The sequence below is a fragment of the Rosa rugosa genome, chromosome 2 (assembly GCF_958449725.1).
Source record: "Rosa rugosa chromosome 2, drRosRugo1.1, whole genome shotgun sequence".
NCBI lineage: Eukaryota > Viridiplantae > Streptophyta > Magnoliopsida > Rosales > Rosaceae > Rosa > Rosa rugosa.
The window spans coordinates 2177594-2199031 of NC_084821.1; the positions used below are offsets into that span (position 1 = coordinate 2177594).

At 36.9% G+C, this 21438-nt stretch overlaps 1 protein-coding gene across 1 annotated transcript; it reads right to left on the reverse strand.

The window, feature by feature from the left end:
* Positions 1-658: 658 nt before the first annotated feature.
* Positions 659-5622, reverse strand: LOC133728091 (transcription termination factor MTEF18, mitochondrial-like). Its single transcript, XM_062155501.1, has 2 exons — positions 4864-5622; positions 659-928 (listed from the first exon to the last, which is right to left on the reverse strand). Exons 1-2 carry the CDS (start codon positions 5620-5622, stop codon positions 659-661), a joined length of 1029 nt encoding a protein of 342 aa, XP_062011485.1.
* Between the last annotated feature and the right edge of the window lie 15816 nt (positions 5623-21438).

A 21438-nucleotide genomic window follows, 5' to 3' on the forward strand; every position in this document is an offset into this window, starting at 1 on the left:
GGAAGGGATCTGGTGCTGACACTAATTGGGGTATACATTCTATAGGTCTTTGCTTTGAATTTGCCATATATTCTATATATAAACTCTGGAAGGTGAATTCTAATTAACAAGCTTGTCATGCAAGTGTGAAAATCTATGGAGGCTAGTTTTGAGAGGTCCTATGTGTATATATTCCTTTCCAGTTCTATTGCTGCAAAGAAACACCTTGATCATGTACTACCAATCTAGATGCATGTATAACAAGTGGTTTAGTTAAAGTCTTGCTTTTTGCGCCTATCTTTGTAACTTTTGTTTTTTGTTGACTAGGTACTAAACCTGATGCTTTGTTGGTCTGAAGGAGAGCTGAGAATTTGATGAAACTTGATGGTCATGATATATATTGCTCCAGACAGGTAATTGTTTCTTCTAGAGCTCTACGTTTGGTTAGTGAATTAGCATTGACAGTGGACTTCTTTTGTATTCTCAGGAGAAATTTGTATCTCTGAGCATGATTGAAGGTTGGACAACATGTGTTTGACATTGTGAAGCTGCTGCCTTTGAACTACATCTTATGATTGACTAGAGTTAATTAACAAGTCCTTTAGTGCTAAATTAAATTTCAGAAGTCATAACAGAGAAGCAGCTAGTTCTAAAAGTACTTTTGTGCTTAGCTAGCTAGCTAGTTAGTTACATTGACAAAGCAATCATGGAAGTGAAGCCTAATGAGGCTTGCAGCGATACGTGGATCCGTCTGCAAAGCTTCCTGAATGACTCCACGGACAATGCTAGTGAGATTCACATCGGGGCATGCTTCATTGTAGAACGTCGGGGTCAGCTGAGCCTCAACATATCCTCCTGCACACAATAAGATCAACAATGCAAAGAAAACTGCAGTACTAGTAGTTGCCATTGCATAGTGATATAGAGAAGAAGGCATCTCCTCAGGTCTCTTTTAACAAGTTGAATGAGCTAGAGCCGGTAGTGGTATATATTAATGCATATGAGATTTTTATGTAGAAAGTGACAAATAGTTAATTGGAAACCAAACAGATCAAAAATGACAAACACATTTGGCAAACGAGTACTACATAGTACAAACATGCTCTTGGACTTATGCAATGAATGCGGCCCTACTTCACGTCCCAAAAAAAAAAAATGCGGCCCTACAAATGTACCAATAATGCGTAGAGTCGGTGCAAGGATAAAATGTCGGTAAGGTGTATATATTATCAACTTTTAACTTTTAACCTCAGTCTTTTATATAAGGGAAAAATCCTCATATGGTATCTGGACTATTGTCTATTGCATTTTTTGGTACCTTAACTTTTAAAACTACCCTGATGGTACCTGAACTCAAGCACAGTTTCCCCATATGGTACTTCCATCCATTCTGCAGTTTAGTTTGCTTACGTGGTGCCAACGTGGACATAAAAGTGCCAAATAAGCTATGGGCAAATAGTAAAAAAAAAAAAAATATCCTCATATGGTACCTGGACTATCGTCTATTGCATTTTTTGGTACCTTAACTTTTAAAACTACCCTGATGGTACTTAACCTAAAGCACTATTTCCCCATATGGTACTTCCAACGTGGACATAAAAGCACCATTAAGTTTGCTTACGTGATGCCAACGTGGATAGGGGTCATCATGGGCCGGGCTAGGGCCAGCCCTACCCTAAATTTTAGGGCTTAGGGTCGGGCCGAGCCGGACCTAGTCAAAGTCAACAAAATTTAGGGCCGGGGCTTAAATATGTTAACCCTTACCCGCCCAAAAGGCCTGAGCCGCTAGGGCTGAAACCCGGCCTTCTGAATAGGGCCAAATAGCGCCGAAATGGGCTGAAAAGGGTCTTATTTTGTTTAACTAAAAGAAATACATTTTTTTTTTTCCTCAAAATGTGGCTCAATAATTACATAGGTAATACAAGACTCATTATTTTTGTTGATCATATTTAATACACACACACACACATATATTGGAATTAACTTATAACATTTATAAATATTAGTTAAGGTGGTTAATTATATTCAATTAACTATGTATCTAAATCTCCCAAAATTAATTGTTATTTAACAATGGAAACAAAAATTAAAGAAAATAAAGCTTGGGAAATCAATTACAAAGAAGATATAAGTTGTATGTTATAGAAAAAAGAGAAACATATAAAAAAAAAAGGAAATTATTAGGGCTTAATTGGGCGGGCATAAAGGCCGGGTCAGGCTTGCCCCTAATGGGCTCAAACGGGCCGGGCTTCATTTGTATGGCCCATATCCTACCATATTTGAGAAAGGGTCGGGCCGGCCTGCCCTAATGCAAAGGTCGGGTAGGGCTTCGGCCCGGGCGGGTTTAGGGCCAAATGATGACCCCTAAATGTGGACATAAAAGTGCCAAATAAGCTCTAGGCAAATAGTAAAAACTATGTGTGTTCTTGGTGACTTGGCTTGTTGGACTGGTTGTTATGATTAATTTGCCCCTATAAGTATGGGCCACATAGGCAAACTTAACGGCAGAATGGATGGAAGTACCATATGAGGAAATAACGCTTTAGTTCAGGTACCGTCAGGGTAGTTTTAAAAGTTTATGTATCAAAAAATGCAATAGACGATAGTCCAGGTACCATATGAGGATTTTATTTATTTTTTTTTACTATTTGCCCAGAACTTATTTGGCACTTTATGTCCACGTTGGCACCACGTAAGCAAACTTAACGGCAGAATGGATGGAAGTACCATATGGGAAAACAGTGCTTTAGTTTAGGTACCATCAGGGTAGTTTTAAAAGTTAAGGTACCAAAAAATGCAATAGACAATAGTCCAGGTACCATATGAGGATTTTTCCCTTTATATAAAGGCCAAAGTTGAAAACCTTCATCATCATATTTTTTGAAACCGAAACTTGTATTCGATCATTTGTATATTCATGATTAAATTGAAGATCATTTGCAATTTTGGTTTTGTGCTTTTGTCAAATTGTAATTTGGTTATGTGTTTTCATCCTCGTGTTTCACAATTATTTTATATTTTTTATATATATATATATATATATTTAATTTAATTTTGCTCATTTCATCATTTTAAACTTTCGAATGATTTGAGAATATGATCAATTTTTTTCGCCTTCAGCATCGATTTCACCCCCTTGTACAATTCGCTACATTGGTTTGGGATCTTTTCCCGGGCATGCTTTTTGGGCCCTGCCCTTGATATCAAGTCTAGTTTCTTCAAAGAAAAAATTAAGGGCTAAATACTAGTTAGTACCCTGTGGTTTAGGTCCAAAATCAATTCAGTCCCTGGACTTCTAATTTCATCAAAAACACCCATGCACTTTCAATTTTGATCTAATAGGTCCAATTCGTTAATATTCTATTATGGGTTCAAGTTATAGTTGGATTATTTGTTGAAAAACTATTTATTTTTAATAGTAGGACTCACTCCTAAATTGACTATGCAGACCACCTCGACACCACATCATAAAACATAGGCCATATATGAGCCACGTTAACAAGTTAAATAACTGAATTGTCGGAAAACTAACAAATTGGACCTATTAGATCAAAATTGAAAGTGCAGGGGTGTTTTTGATGAAATTAGAAGTTCAGGGACTGAATTGATTTTGGACCTAAACCATAGGGTAGTAATTTGTATTTAGCCCAAAAATTAAACAAACAAACGAAAATTCGATCTTACTGCAAAATTTAAGACTGATGAGAAAAGCGAACATTTTATAACGTTAAAACAATGAAAATGTCAGATTTATATAGATTATCAAATTTGACCAAAAAAATATATATAAATTATCAAATAGATGGACTAAGATTTCGAAATTCAAAATATAGAGATTGCAATTGCACAAATACACACTAATATAGAGGCAACTGGCCCATAAATTTAAGAAGAATGGGCTTAAATTGTTCAAAAAAGAAGAAGAGTGGGTTTAAGGATTGGCTTCAACTCTGTTAAGTTCCTCTTCGGCACCATTATAAAATCATTAATAACAATTAATCATTTAGTTGGATTACTAGCCGATACTGCGTAGTGTGTCATGTCAATTTAGGCTAATTGGCTGCTTCAGATACTTAGCTTTCCTAAAGGATACGCTTATTTTCATTTCCCTTTTCTTTTATCCCAACCCTACCCAATCCACCCTACCCATTATTTTCGTAATTAAATTAAATCCGTGAACAAAATATTAATTTAAGAGTTTTTTACTTCAACAGTGTCTGAACTCTTTGAGGACTTTTGAAATGATACCTGAACTTTCAAAGTGATCAAAGTGATACCTGGACTCTAATTTTGTTGTCAACGGAATACCTACGTCAGAATTCCGTTACGGGTCCGTTATCCGGAGTCATGTGAGGTGCACGTGATCAAAAAAGTGAGGGCAAAACAGACTTTTTATCCCAATTCCCCCTAAAATCGATCAAAAACTCAATTCCCTCCAAAGTTTGGAAGACATGAGATTCGAACCCCCAACCTCTCTCACAACAACTCAACTCCCGACCACTAGAGCACGAACTGTCCTCGATATAATGCCTCCAAACTTTGTATTTATACTCTTTTTAGGCGATACCGAATAATTAAACAAAATATATAAACCTTCCAACACATGAGATTCAAACACCCAACCTCTTTCACAACAGCTCTACTCCCCACCACTGGAGCACGAGCTGCCGGTGTTATAACCTCTACAAACTTTATATTTATACTGTTCTTAGGTGATAGATTAAACACAAAACAGAATCTTCTCTCTCTCTGTCCTGGTCTTCGACCTTTCTTCTTCTTCTTCTTCTGCGTTTTTTTTTTTTTTTTGACAACTAACTTCTTCTTCTGCAATTCTGCTTCATCTTTTTTTTTTTTTTCTTCCTCCCCAATGCCCATCAAATCAACATCAGCCAGACTCAATTTTTCATCTACCAATCCTTTCTTCATCAAAACTTTGACAACCGAACATCTCGGGATGATCCTATTCTCCAAACTGAAACACAGAATTATAGGATATGTGGGAATCATTGATGCAGACCATCCCATCTTATTCACCAGAAAATCCATTGTCTGCATAATCTTCTTCTCAGACAAAATCATACACTGAGGGCTCTTCCTAAAAGCAGAGATAACATCATCATCAGACCAACCCCAACTCCTCTTGTAAATCTCGCGATTTAGATTCCATATGGCCCTACTGCTCTTCCCACACAATGCTCTCAGTGCAACAACAAAAGTTGACTTCTTCAAATCAAATCCCATCCCCTTGACCTCATTCACAAGATGAACAAGCTCATCATGATTGTGCATCAACACTTGGGTGTCATGAGCAAGCAACAGAGAAATGCATGCTCTGGGCATACCCAACTCTCTCAAAGCCTCAATATTGGGCATCACATTCCTGGAATGATTCTCCAAGAACATCCAAGACCTGCGCTTCAAAACCGCCACAACATTCTCCTGGGAAATCATATTCCTGAGGAAATTATAAGAGGGCACAATCTGATTCTCCAAGCTTCTTGATAACAGATGTGGATTAAAACTAAGAACTCTAGCAAGGTCCACCCTTGAGAGCCCAACAGAGCTGAAAAACTCAATCTCGGGTGAAAGGGTTTTCTCAGGATCAGCTAAAAGGACTCTTGGGTGTGAGGGCAAATAAGCCATTTTGCTCTGTTTTACGGACACACGTGCGCCTCACGTGATAAAATTAACGGACCCGTAACGGAATTCTGACGTAGGTATTCCGTTGACAAGAAAATTAGAGTCCAGGTATCACTTTGATCACTTTGAAAGTTCATGTATCATTTCAAAAGTCCTCGAAGAGTTCAGACACTGTTGAAGTAAAAAACCCTTAATTTAACATACTCATCTCACCGGCGTATGTGGCTCATAATTTACTTGTGATCGGAAAAATAAGTGGCCAATTTACTCCATGGTTAGTAAAATTTCAGGTCAAAACATCTTTAGTTTTATAAATCTTTGGTATGAACCAACAATACTAGCAGTTACAGTACAGTACCCTTTAGGGCATAATCTTAAGTTCTTGACCCATGATCTTTATTTCAAATTAAACGCTATTAATTGATGATGGTCACTTAGTTAACTCTTTTACAATCAGACCTAATTTCTCCATCACTTCCCGTCAAAGGTTTTATATTTCCCATATTGATCATGGACTTAGCAAAAGTGTCAAAGAAATCGCTTTGGCTATTAGCAAACCGGTCCACAATGGAAATAGTGTCGGCTCCACTGGTCGAAAACAGCTCCTGATCCGTCTGGAGAAGCCCCTGCTTGTTCTGAAGGTTTGTGAAGTAGTTGTTGTCGAAGCCATTGGGCGTAGAAGGATCAAGGTTGGCCAATGTACCTCCATTGCCGCCTTCGGGGCATGTTTGACGTAGGGTTTCCAAGTAAGTTGTGTCCAGGCTTGGGTCGGGGTTCCCGGTACCACTGAAATTGTATAGGCGGTGGACGAAAGTTGAACACCGTGCCAGGCCAAATGTATGAGCACCTGAAAAAGAAGATAGCTAGCCACATGTTAACTGAAATAATCGAATGAAGTACTTTGAATTTTTAATTTGAGCAATTCTTTTACTACGTCAAACTCTAATAACAATTGTGTGATTAAACTTGAAACCCTAGATTTTAAGCAAAGAATGTATGTACCTGACAAAGCAACGAGATCTGTAGAATCAAGTCCTGCATCAGTGAACTTTTTGGTAATTTGCGCAAGGGTTTCTCTAGGGCCTGGAATGGCAGTAGTACCAGCCCGGTTGGCTGTCCTACTGTCTCTTCTTCCCAATTGAACTTCCCAAGTTGGTCCTCCATTCTGCATTATTAATAAGTACATTTATCTATACTATTATTAAGAGAAGAGACTTTGTTAGCCAAAATTAAAAAATTGTACCAAAATAACCCTGAAATATTAATAAACTTTCATACTCATAAAATATAAAGAGATAATATAGTCAAATTACAAGAGAAACAGAAAAATAAGAAAAGAAAAAAAATAGGGAAATACATAAATACGTGGGAGAACTACCAACCCCATGAATAACTATTCACTAAATCCATTTTCTCTGCATATAACTACCCACTATCTGTTTACACAACGAAAGTTTTTCTTATACATACAGAGCATGTGATTGCAAACTCGTCTGATTACAAATCAATCAATCGCTAATTATATTATGTTAATCACCAATCAATCCTAATTGGTGTATATCACGCAACACTAATTGCTATTACATGAGTAGCCACATTAATATTTACAACACTCTCCCTTAGATATTCCATGTCAATAGTGTTTCCCCTGTTGTGCGCTTCTAAGTTGTCTCGTCAAAAAACTTGTCAAGTAAAAAAAAAACCCTGTGGGAAAAAACAACCTTGGTTGAAGGAGAAAAAGAGCACAATGCGCGTGAGTGTGGAGTAGATGTATCAAAACTTCAGAGATGGGTGAAGTCTTCTCGTCGGGATCATAAGTAGGTAGTATGTCTACGAGAGAGATGCATTAGAGTTGCTACACCAATACCTTGCCCGGTAAACCCAGTGGGAAAAACCCGTGGTCGAAGGGAAAAGATGAGCAAATGCGTATATGTCGAATCAAAACATCTTCAGGATGTAGTATAAGTGGGGTGACCATGCTAAAGATGTGCCTCGTTAAAACCTTGTCAGGTAACAAAACCAAATGGGTCAAAATAACCTTGGACGAAGGACAAAAAGAGTACACGATGAACAAATCGACTCCCCCTAAAAACTACATACTAGGTAAAACTAATACCTGGAACATGCTTCATGAAGAGCTAGACTCTTAGCATGATTTGAAGCAATAGGAACAAGGCTTGTTTCATATACCTCCAAGATATTATTGTATTCCCAATAGTAAAGACATAACTAGTTTGGGAACAAGTCTTGTGTGAGTTTACACAAATAACCCGTGCCAGCATATCTAACAAGGCAGACATCATTCTGAGGATCAAATGGGGTTTGATCCATTCCTTGATGCAAAGGATAGAATAAGCCCATATCCGTTGCACCCCTAACGTAGCGAAAAATGTCTTTTATGCCATTCAGTGGTGGCGTGTTGGATCATAGAACTATATCTAGCTAACAAGTTTGCATCGAATGAGATGTTCTGTGTAGGGCATTGAGCCAAGTACAATAATGCACCTATTGCACTTAGATATAGAACTTCTGGCACCAATATCTCTTTGTTATCATCTACAGGACGATACGGTTCTCTCTAGACTTCGGACGACCATGGGTGTGCTTGCTTTTATCCTCATTAAAGCGTCTTAACATCTTCTAGATGTAATTTGATGGACCAAAATTTCATCTACACTATGCTCGGGCTTCAGGTCGAGACAATAATTTGTTCTCCCAAGGCCTTTCATCTCAAATTCCATCTTCAAGTGCTTTGTGGTTGAATTGGTTTACTTTTATTTATTGAATTATATATATGTGGTCTAGATAAAAGCTGCAATGCCATGTTGGCCGTACCAAGCGGATTATTCTCTAGATTTATGAAGTCTTTAAAATACACCAAACAATGCGAAAGAAGTGTGTGAAAAAAAAAATGATGACATCATGCGAGAAGAGAGCAATTGTTTTTGGTCCAACTCTGAGAAGAAAGATCAAAGGATTACGTGATCAAATAAATCTTCTCTAACCCTTGTTACATAATTAAATTTAAGTTGGTTAGGTCTCAATGCACATTGGGCCATTGGGGGTTCAAATTTGCTCACCACCAATACTTTGGTGGTGATACCACCACCAATACTTTGGTGGTGATACCACCACTCAATATAAAACTGTCATGTGTTATAAAATATAATCATAGTTAATCATGATGTTTTATTAAAAAAATAAATTTTAAGTATTACCACGCAAGTCTTTAGAGTCACTGCTGCAACTCTGGTTTCCCTGATACGGAAGCTGTGCTCTTTGGATAGATTCACTCCTAAAAATGTTTTGGAGAAAATATTTTATGTAATTCTTCTGTGGCCATCACACAATTTAATTTAGTTCGTGTTTGTGTAACCTCATGGTTGTAAACTGTATGTATATATAACCAATGCTAGTAAATTTGAAATGACAATTTATGAACAGAAGTCTAAAATGATGTGGTCGACAATTATGAATCCTAGCTGTCATGGCTTTATTCTAAACTCATAGCAGTGATCATCACCATATCATACACAAAGCTCAACTAGCTAGTGTAACTAGTTAGCTAACCTTAGCTTCTTATGAGTAGTTTAGTACTCAGCTAGCGAAGCAGCAGATGATCTAAATGAATCTTCATTAACCCTACTGCAGTTCAATCAAATCTCTCGTCATCAGTTCTGGTCAAAAGGCTTATATTCCCCATTTTAATCATTGATTCCACAAAGCTCTCAAAGAATGCAGTCTGATTAACACTGAAGTTGTTAACAACGTTAATAGTATTAGCCCTGCTAGTAGAAAACAGCACTCGGTCGCTTTGGAGTAGACCCTTGTGAGCTTGAAGATTAGAGAAATAGTTGTTGTTTAAACCATCAGGTGTTGAGGGTTCAATTTGGCTAGGACACTCCAGTTCCAATTTTGTGGGCATATCTCACTCAAGGTTTCTATGTAGGTCGAGTTTAAGGTTGGGTCAGGACTCCTTGTGTTGTTGAAGTTGTATATTCTATCAGTGAAAAAATTACATCAGGCGCGTCCAAATGTGTGAGCACCTGTGAATATTCAAATTCAATGTTGTCCATTACTAAAAACTATGCAAGATTGATATTTGTTTCACTATCTTTTCTTACCTCATAATGCAAGCAAATGGGTTCCTACGGCTGAGAACTTGGACTAGAGTACATCGACGGTTGAAGTGGGAGCTGGAAGGGCTTCATTGGCAGCGGTTCAGCATGCTGTTGTTCCATCCTTTCTTCCTAGTAAGACTGGCCATAAGGGGCCTCCAGACTGCAACCATAAATTAGCAATAGTTAATGATTCTTAGCATTTTGGTTCATCCCTTGTGTCTGCCTATTTGTGGTATAATAAGCTATAAACCTATCAATGAATATCAGAATATGCATGTTTTAAATTTAAGGCCATGTCACAAAGAGTACAAAATGGTGTTGGTGAAGTTGAATACATCTACCAAAGAAACAAACTCTATCTTCAGCTGCAATGGCAAGAATATCAGCACAAGAAACAATGCTGGGGCAAGCATTCTCCAAAGCAGTCTTGATCTTGTCCATTATATCAAATCCTCTCGCTGAATTGATATTCAAAAACGATGCCATCAACACTGCTATTGTTGTCCAGCAAAACTGATGCATCACAACCCTGCAGACAGAGATAGCAAGTCCTTCAGTGCTAACTTAAATTTCAGAAGTCATAACAGAGAAATAGCTAGTTCAAAATATACTTTTATGCTTAGCTAGATATTTGGAAACGATGCCATCGACACTGCTACTGTTGTCCAGCAAAATTGATGCATCACAAACCCTGCAGAACCAGGAGTTAACAAGTCCATTAATGCTAACTTAAATTTTATAAGTCACAACAGAGAAGCAGCTAGTTTGAATAGTGCTTTTGTGCTTAGCTAGCTAGTTAGTTACATTGACAAAGCAATCAAGAAAGTGAAGCCTAATGAGGCTTGCAGCAATTCGTGGATCCATCTGCAAAGCCTCTTGTAGAGGTGGCAAACGGGCCGGCCCGGCTCGACCAGGCCCAACGCATTTTAAGTGGGCCTAGTCGTGCTTCGTGCCATGCTCGGGCTGGCCCATTTATTATTGTGCCGGGCTCGTGCCGACCCATTTACTTAAACATTAAGACTGGTCCAGCCCATGGCCCGAGCCCATATCGTGGCAGGCCGTGCTCCTGCCTATCCATTATAAAGCACGATTTTAAAATTTTAATTTGAGTAAATAAAATTAATTTTATTTAACTACTTAGAAAATTAAAATAAATAAAGCTCTACAATATTTTTCTTAATCTTAGCTTTGTAAGATTAGTTTTCTAATAATTTTTTTTTATTCCACTATAAGAAAGAAAGAAAGAAAAATAACTCAAAATTTTTTTTTTTTTAGTATATTATTGTGAGATTAATCTTTATTAATAAAATGAAGATTTAGTATCCTTTTTTTTCTTCATTCTATAGTTGTATTATTGTGAGATTAGTCTTTATTAATAAACATATATTTAATATTTAGAAAAAAATACTTATGTCAATGTTAGGACCCAAAATAAGCATTTTGGCCTGACAAGGCGTGTCTTGGAGAAATTGAGCCAATGTCAGTGGCTCAAGCTATATATTGTCGACAAGTTCGAAATATATATTTAGAGGCTAAATAAAGCCTACTATGAAAGCATGGAAGTATGGAAACATGAAAAGTCAACTTTAGCACATTTTCCTACTTCGGCTAGGAGAAACCGAGCTAAACAAGGAAGGAGGGGCGGCAGACTGACCAAATGAACTTGAAATGAGCTGAAACTCTGCAGATCCATTCTAGACAGCCCAAGGATCATTTCTTATGAAGAGTGACAGAGCTTTTTTTGAGTGGAAGGCCTTCAAACAATCAGCCCAATTTTCTACAGAAGCAAAACTGGAAAACTGGACCTGTAAGAGGTCCAGCAGCATTTTCGGCCCAACCACATGGAATAAAAATCTGAAAATTTGTCAGGATGATCTACACTCATAGAGGAACATTTCATATGAAGAAGTCGAAGGCATATAATGAAGTCTTGTTGGAGAAATAATTGAAGGAATAAAGGGGCAGAAACTGACCTAAAACCAGCTCAATATTCACATGTTCATGTTTCCTACCCACATGAAGAAAGCTAGATGCTTTTCTCTTTTTCCTTGGATATATTTTTCTTCTACAATCTCTTTAATAGATCATCACCACTTCCATGTTGCTGCACCTTCATGCTTTGCTTTCATTTCATCTTTTCTCTATCTTTTCCATATTTTACAAGTGAACTTAGAACTACTTTTATTATTTTTCTTCCACTCATCATTTCACTCTTCTTTTTCTTCCCTATATAAACACCTTCTCCTCTCATTCTAACATACACATTCACAACACAACATCAAAACATCTCTAAGATGATCTAAGTTCTCTCTAGAGCAACCTCTCTAAGAGCAACTCCTCTCCTTCTCTTTCTCTTAGCGGTGATCACACTCCTAGTCCTAGTCTTCTCAGAAGCCGACTTTCAGTGCCACCAAACCCTCTGTCAACGTACTTCGATCCTAGTCTCCTCGGGAGCCGACGGTAGTGCCGCGACCACAACGGTTACAGAACCAGCCAAGCAAGGGTAACGCCCTAGCAACCCAGCCAAGCTAAAGTCACGCTTTAGCAAGTTCTCCTCACTTCCCAGTGGTTCTCGCTCTGCTCGATCTACAACATCGAGTATCGATTGTGATTTTCAAGAAGCTCAGCAAAAGTCCTCGCCACGAGGCACAAAGAATCCCACGACGAGGTTGGTGCTCTCCTCGTCCACAATTGCTTGAAAGAAGTCAGGTCAAGGGACACCCCCGACGACCGCACCCGAACGGTGCTGGCACGCCCGCGCAGAAAAGAGACTGTTGACCAGCTGCAGCAAAATTGGAGCCAAACAGTCAAAACAATGATATAATGTTTCATTTCACTATTTTGACAACACTAATGAAATAACATTGGTGGAATTCTCATGAGAATTTGAATAAAAAGGTTTAATATTCAAATCTCATCATTATAGTTTTTTAATTTTTAAAAACAAAATGAAATTTTGTGTTTGTAACGGGTCAGCCCACAATACTTTGTGCCTATGCTGTGCTGGGCTCATAATGGGCTCGGGCCAATGGGCCAATATTCCTAGACCCAATCCGACCCATTATTCTAACTTGCTGGGGTTGTGCCTGGCCACTAACGGGCTTGGGCCGTGTCGGGCCCGTGTCGTGCTCGTGCTTAGTGGCTCGTTTGCTACCTCTAGCCTCTTGTATGACTCCACGAACAATGCTAGTGACATTCACATCGGGCATGCTTCATTGTAGAACGTAGGGATTTGTGAAGGAATGGATGGATTTCAAAACTTTTTAATTAGTGCGGAATAAGTTTAACAATTAAACTACTAACTAAACATAAAATCCATTCCTTTAACCCATGATCTTGGCTTATTGTGATATGTATATAAATATAGCATGCATAGTAAGGAAGAACAAAGAGGGAGTTTATGTTCTACTCACCCTTGGAGCGTGATTTTAATCCGATCCAAGTGAACCACCAAAGTTCCTCTCCTTGATCTCTCCTTGTGTGTGTTTCCTCCACCTTGAAGCACCTTGAATTAAGAACTCCTTCTTGTACTCCTTCTTGTGCTTGTAATCAAGTAAAGCCACAAAAATATATGGCCTCTAAGGATCTTCACCAAGTGAATCAAGAGATGAAGAAAGATGAAAGAAAAGAAGAAATTATGCAAGTGTTCTTCTTTCCTTTAATTTCTGAAAAATGGACCAAGAGAGAACTCTTTCTCTCTCTCTACTGAAAATAATAGTGTGGAGACACACTTATTTCTTTGTCCATGCTTTCACTTTTATATAATAGGAAATAACTCCAATTACTAAAAGAAAATATTGACTTTCATAAAGCCAATGTTTTGGCTGGTCCATACATGTTATTGGGCACTAAAAATGTGTCTTGGGCTTTCATTTAAATCTCATTTAGTGAAGCCCAAGTCCACACCAAAAACCCGACAATCGTTTAGGCCCAATAGGTTCGGTTTTACCCGAAAATCCTAATTATGTTCAAATAATAAATCTAATTAATTATTTGCTCATAACCAACTCTTGTTTAATCTTCTTCATATACAATCTCAAGGATCCACTTATATGGTGTGCGATCTCTTAGGTTCTAATTAACAAGGCAGTGAAGTTTATAGAAACCATTCTATTTTGTTTACGAATCAAAAACTCCATTTTTGATTCTCCCTTGTTATTAGGATAATAAATGTTTATTAATCCTCGGGGACTTCACAAGTCATGAGTGACGTCTTGCAACATATCATGACTACCCTAGTTAATGTAGAATGACAAAGAACCTATTCAATTGGAATTACAATACAATACGGTCCTTCTCTAACACAATGTTCTAAATCACATCATCGGGGTATGGAATTGATATGTCAATCCCCTAATGTGATTTTCATTCTTATGTGATTCTTAGAATGTGATTAAAAACTCCTTTTTAAATCTCATTCAATGCTTTGGCCAAAGACTCATTGAATCACATCTTTGAACATACACCTTATTTACTTAAGGATAGAGATTCCTTGTTGTACACTCACATGTCTCCATGACCGAATTGATTATACCAATGAATGCATCTATTATATCCATTAAGGAACACAATATTATTGCATCATCAAGAGATAATCCATTCACTCATAAGACAACTATGGTGTCTCAGGTCAAAGGACTAATTTGTATTATTGCAATTTAGAGTTCAAGTTTGACATGTAAGTAAGACTCCATACAAGAACTCTAATGATCGCGTTCAGTGTACTCTTTAAGTTAAGAGCACCCACATACTTGTATTAGTGTCTCTACACAAATGACAAGAGACATATCATCCTCCATATTGAGCATACATAGTATGTGCTAGTCTTTCCGGATTATCAATGTCCAAGTGATAATCCTATGACTAGGAACCTTTCAGGATAAGAGTGTGAAAGAGTAAAGGTCTCACACATCTAACTCTTTAGATTACTTTCTCTTTAACTCATATTCCTTGGACCTTGTTCAATCAAATATTAAATATAAGCAATGAACAATAAACTTGCCCTTTTGATTAATAATAATTATAATAATAATTACATCAAAATGATTGTTTTAGGACACAATTCCTTCAATTTGGGCTTGGGCTAATAGGCCCGGAGTATTAATTTCTTTTTTGGGCCTCAAGGTAGTCTTTGCTATCTTGATTTTTCGTTTCTTTTTTTTGTTTTTGGTAGATCCACAGTTTGTCTTCTAGTATGTCATTGGCAAACTTCATCTAATCTATTGTGCTGTTTCGTACCACAATTGTGTGCAGGCGAGCCTCTTTGAGTGAATTGTGAAGTGATATATTAGTTGAGTAGTTGCGTCTCTTTTTAATTCGTACGTTTTGAATAAGAATGCAGTAAGTTCTAATGAATTTGGTGGGATTGGTGGTAATGGGCATCCCGCTTGCAAAGACACCTGTTAAGAAAATAAAAAATAAAAATGCATCCAATTAGTTAAGATTTTTATAAATTACCAATGCATGAAGATGCAGTCATAGTACTTACCTGCACAAAGTGGTCTCCGTTAACAAAACCAATTCCAATTTCAGACAGTTCTTGGTTCTGAAATCGTCCAGTAATGTGTTCAGTCAAAGGAAGAAAGGTAAGGCACTGTTTATCAGATAAGTTTATCACAACAACTCCATAGCAAGTAGCGATCAAATGCCCCATCTCTGTTATACACATCCATTTTCTACGTGGTGCAGTAGATCCAGAATGGTTTAGTCTCTGTTTGATATTCTCTACACTACTTTCGCTACCATATAGTTTCATGTACAAGTGGGGCATACTTTTTAGCTCATTCATTAGGCCTATTCGAACTCTTCGCCAAAAACGCCTACCAAATCCCATAGCTGATGCTACAACTCTATAACCACAATTACCATCAGACTCAACATCAAATGAACCTAGAATGTAAGGCCTCATACCGAAAACGAATTGCACCGTATATTTTTGTGTTAGCTCAAATGGTGAAGTGCTTTGAGTCACGTAGATAGGCTGTACAAAAATAATTACATGTTAGCTTTTTTTGTTTTTGTTTTTAGGCGTTGTAATTGAAATTGTTATTATATATCACAATTGAAAGACACACCTGATTTTTCTCTGGATGCTTATTTGATTTCGTAGAAGGCAACACAGTACTAGGAGATGCATGAACAACCTTTTCAAGTGGTACTTGTGACTGACTACCATGTACGGAAAAAGCCTCGGCAATCTCAAAAGCAGATGGTAGACGACGAGTGCTACTGTCAATCTTAGAAGGACGCCCTTTGGTTTTAATCTTCTCATTTGGTTCTTGAAGCATTGTGCAACTTGGATTTATAAGCTCGTCAATCTTCAGCAAAACTTGTCTCTTGGTTTCATCATCTTGTTCTTCCAGCCATTTTTGTAATTGTGTCAAACGTGGTCTTACCATAACTTTTTCTTGGGGAATTTCCTCCACAAAATTACCTACACTTAACCGTCTCCAATGAGAATGGATAGCATCAATTGGGATAGGCTGATGGGAATTTCGATATTCGGCAATCTCATGTGCACATGGTAATTGGTGCGTGCGGCGAATGGCACAACCACATGATACAACATTAACTCCAACTGCATCAACCCTATATACCATGGTTGAGTTAGTGTGTTTGTTATATGGAGGAAAAATTAAAAATAAAAAGAGAGAGAAAACGTAAAAAATAAAAGCAAAGGAAATTACCTATTTGATTCACGTACAATTTTGTTTAGAGCAGTAATAGATACATTACCGATCAATTCTTTCAAGTATGCATGCTTAAATTGATGTTGGACGAAACATCGGCTTTTTTCAAAGGATGCCTTAATTTCAGTGTGATGCAACTCCATCAAAGAGTGAATATAATCCCATGATGTGCTGAAGTCAAGTTGGCTAGAACCAACTTGTCGCTTAAGTTTTGAATGTGCACTTTCCACCCTAATAATAAAAATTGAAAAAAAAAAAACATAAAGATATAACTTAGAGTGTCTTCACATAGAATAATAAATGAAATACGACAAAAAATAAAGACAAAATAGTTAAAATTACCTGTTTGATGTAGTGGTACCAAGATGCATACAAGTATCTATCCATGCAGCCACAAATCTATCTTTATAGTTGTTTAACCAAGTGGTTTTCAAATAATTGATGGCCCCAGGAAATGTGCTAAATTTTGATTCAAGTAATTTTAAATTGTTCGAGTACTCATCTTCAGAATTTGAATTCACCACGGACTGCCAATCATTATTAAATGTATCCCATCCTTCTTTTGTTGCGAATAATTTCTTGCAATGAGTTAACACTTGCTTGTTGATGTGCCAACGACATAATACATGTCGTGTATTCGGGAATACATTACTTATAGAATTCATCAGTGCCAATTCTCGATCTGTAACCATCACACTTGGAGCACATTTGTCATCTAAAAGAGTCTTCAATCTAGTTAAGGCCCATGTATAGTTGTCTTCTTTCTCTTTTGATATGTAAGCAAATGCAACGTTGAAGGTCTTGTTAGTGGACGTGATCCCAACAATCTCCAGAAGTGGAAAGCGATATCTATTTGTTTTGTAAGTGCAGTCCATGATAAGTACATGTGGAAATGTACGTAAAATCTCAATGCTGTAAGGGTGACACCAAAACAAATCCGTTACTTTATCACCATCACTTCTATGATGCTCAATATACTTGTGCTCAAACAAGTTACTTAGCAGTTGCTGCATTTGTGTTCTCCCAGCCCTAATTTTTGTCCTATGCCGTTGTCTGGCATTATATATTGTCTTCATTGCTGTCACATTCTTAGGATTTCTTCTCTTGATGGCTGTCAAAATCTCTTTAGGCCTCATTAAACTTGTGGACATATCCATCAACAATGAATTTTCTTTTTCTGACAATCGACCTGCGAATGAGTGCCCATGAAGGTATTCTGAAGCAGCATGATTATGCACTCCACAAACCACCTCTAACTTCCATTCGTCTCCATTTTCAATATTGATGCCTCTTAATGAAAATGGGCATCCACATTTCTTTGTACCAGTAAGCCTCGGACGCTTTTCTTTTCGACTATCTTCATCAGATTCTTGTGTATTTATATCAGACTTCAAAGGCTTATATGCTTTATACTGACCATTCCTCTCACAACAAAATCTTATTTTAGGTCTCTTCTTCTTATTGCCAATTTTTCCAGAATCAGACCTTCGGATAACAATCACAAAATTGTTTCTCGTTCCTTCTGAACGAGTCCATTCAATCAACTCAGCTTTACTTTTGAATATCTACCAGTAAAAAATCTAATCATGATTCAAAATAGTATGCCTTCGTGATATTGAAAGAAATTTATAAAAGAATTTACCTTATCAGTTGTAAATTGATTGGTATGATCTAATACATCATCCACTTCAACCCTGCTATCTGGAATAAAGGTATCACCATGTTGTTGATCCTGTGTGTTGTAATTGAAAAACAAAAACATAAACACAAGCAAGTGATGTTGATTAAATGTAATGTCAATCAAGCATGTATATTTGTCTTTCAAGCTTTTGAGAATCATATATAGGAATATAGTTAAAGCTGAAGAAAACTTTAGGCATGCATCAGCATCATTTTCAAAACTTGGACCATATTTTTTTACCAAAGAAAAAATAAATCATGATCCTAGCTAGACTATACTTGCAGCCGCACACACAGCTTGATTATAATATTTATATATAAAAGTGAACCCATTAACTCCTATGCTCCTATTAATTTAAACAATGCTTCAATGTGGTGATTATACACACTAAAGGTCATTAAGAAAATAATTTATATATACACATAGTGGCCTTAATTAATTATTATCATATTTGGATGCAAAACTTTCATGTATCAGTTACTTAATTAAGGGTATAGCAAACGCAGCAGAAGAAGAAGCAAAAAAAAATTATCTCCCAGCCCTAATTTTTGTCCTATGCCGTTCTGGATCAGTTACTTAGATATGGATGCAAAACTTTCATGTATATATGATGATGGTCATGCATGTTGCTAATGACCATCGTGATGATAAAGATAGTATTGGAGAACTAGAGAACTCAATTAAGGGTATAGCAAACGCAGCAAAAGAAGAAGCAAAAAAAAAAAAAAAAGAACACCAGCAATAACGGAAACAAAGTACCATAATTCTGTTGAAGTCGGCCCCAATCTTTGCACCTGCTCTTGTAGTTATCGTTCAAGACAGCTGTCCAGTTTCTATTGAAACAAATCAAAATCTAGTTGGTAAATTCAATCCGTAATGAAAAGCAGAACCCAAAAAACTAGAAAGCAAGAAGAAAGAACAACATCAGACCTTGATGGGCAGTGGAAGAACATCATCAAGCCTAGTTGCAATACCTCTTATGCACGTCACTGGGTTTGACGTTGTGATCAGAACGGGACCGTTATCATAGATTAGAGCAACATCATAGGGTTTAAACCACTGTATCGTGAAAACTAGGTTGAAAGATTTGTAAAGAAAATACTAGTTAATTAAAATTATTGTCTATAATTGTCATTTTACAAGAGGATATATATGTAATTCAATAATTCAAAAGAGGTGGAGGTCAAATGAGCAAATTTGGAGGTCCCAATAGCAACACTCTATATATATAGCAAATACTCTTCTTACCTCCCCCATTAATATAACATTCAATTAAACTTTTTTTTTCTTCAAAATTTCCTTATATTACCTATATAATTTTATAATGTACCTAAAAAAATTAAGTGAAAATAATTAATTTATATACATGGCCCCATCATTTAATACAAAAGTAAATTGAAAACAATCTGATTTGAAATTTTTTTAAACTAAATTCGTTGAATATTTTGGTGTAGTTATTACTAACTAAGATTCAATGTCAATTTCTTTTAATTAGATTTAATCAATATATATTATTTATTTGAGAACCAAAGTCTTTTCTAGAACCATCCATATTGAATTGATAGAGATAAAAAAAATAATAATAATAAATTGTTGAAGATAGAAATTTAATTGTTTAAGGGTGTTTTGATAAAATTAAAGAGGTGTACTTAGCCTTTTTAGTATTCAAAAAAATAAATTGGAGGTTTAACAAGTACGAGATATTCAAATATCAAATTTAGATGTCCAACTAGAATTATATATCATTATGTTTTTATTGCCAGGCATCCTTTATAATAATAATAATAATAATAAAATGGATATCCCATATATATTCCCATTAATCTTGTGAAGTACTTTAGCATAGGGCTGGGCACGAGCCGGGCCCAACTATAATTTCACTGGGCCCGGAACCGGCCCGTTTCATTTCGGGCCGGGCTTGCGGGCTTTCGGGCCCAAAAACCTGTATTTGACCATTTGCTTATGCCTATATATATATATATATATATATATATATATCCAGATTTCATTCATATATAGCTGCAAATTTCAAGCTGTTGAAGATTTGAATCAAAACACAATATCAAGATACAAAGTTCAAGCTGCAAATTCGAATTCAAAGTGTCCAAATTCAAATACTCATCAAGAACAATTGAAGGTACAATTCAAATTCAAAGTGTCCAGATTCAAATACAAATATCCAATGAAATAAAAAGTCCTAATTCAGATGCAGCAATTTAGCAAGCCATTTTTCCAGTCTCCTATCCAGCAGCAATGCGGCCATCCATCAATTGGCTTCCATAGTTTTCCCTACAATAGCCATCATAAATAGATTTAGATAACAAAAAACCATTCAAGCTGCAACTTTACCATTAATAGCACTACACAGAGAACCTACTTCAATAACAAAGAACCATTCAAGAGCCAAAACTTTACTCAACTAGGAGTACACACAGAAGCTACTTCAATACCAATATTCAAGATTATCAACAAGTCAATATACAATAATACCAGAAACTGCAAATCTCTTAATATATAAACAAATACCAAAAACTGCAACTCAACATAATCAACTTTACTCATTCATTTCAGAAACTGCAGGTAGCAAATAAAATAGCAATATGCAGCAAGCAAGTAAAAATTAATGCAGTAGGCAATAAATCAAATACCAGGAACCACAACTCACAAGCATATTTGCAATCAATAAAAATCAAAAATTTAAATTTAGGATGCAACAATTCCATCACATTTCAGCCTCATTTTATCAGCAAACATAAACTGACAAACACAAACACAATAACTCAATCAGACGCAAAAACAATCACTGTATCAGAATATCACAACAACTGAACAAAGAGTTGCAAAAACCCAGAAAAAGAAACTCACAGATCATTGTGTTCAGCAGTGGTACAAGCCTGCAATCACATAGTACAAGCTACATTAAAACCCATTTTCAGGAACCACAACTCACAAGCATATAAGCACATAAAGAGATCAAATTTATCAATAAACTGAGGAACCCATGAAGCTAAAACGAGATGGCAGACCTGAAGAACAACGAGCTCCTATTTTGGTGTCTCGGCCTCACAGCTATGGCGGAGGAGAGGGAGAAACTGAGAGACGGAGGCGGCCTCTGGTGCGATGTGAACTCTCCGGTGAAGGAGGCGGCCGGCTCTCGGGCCTACAGCTCCGCAGGTGAAGTAGGGAGAGAGAGAGAGAGAGAGCAGCGGCGGGCGTCTCAGCGGCGGGGGTCTGAGCGTCTCAGCGGAGGAGAAGGAGGCGGCCGCCTCTCATTGCTATTTGGTTCAGATCGGGCTACACGAAGGAAATGAAGGCTGAGGCGTGAGGA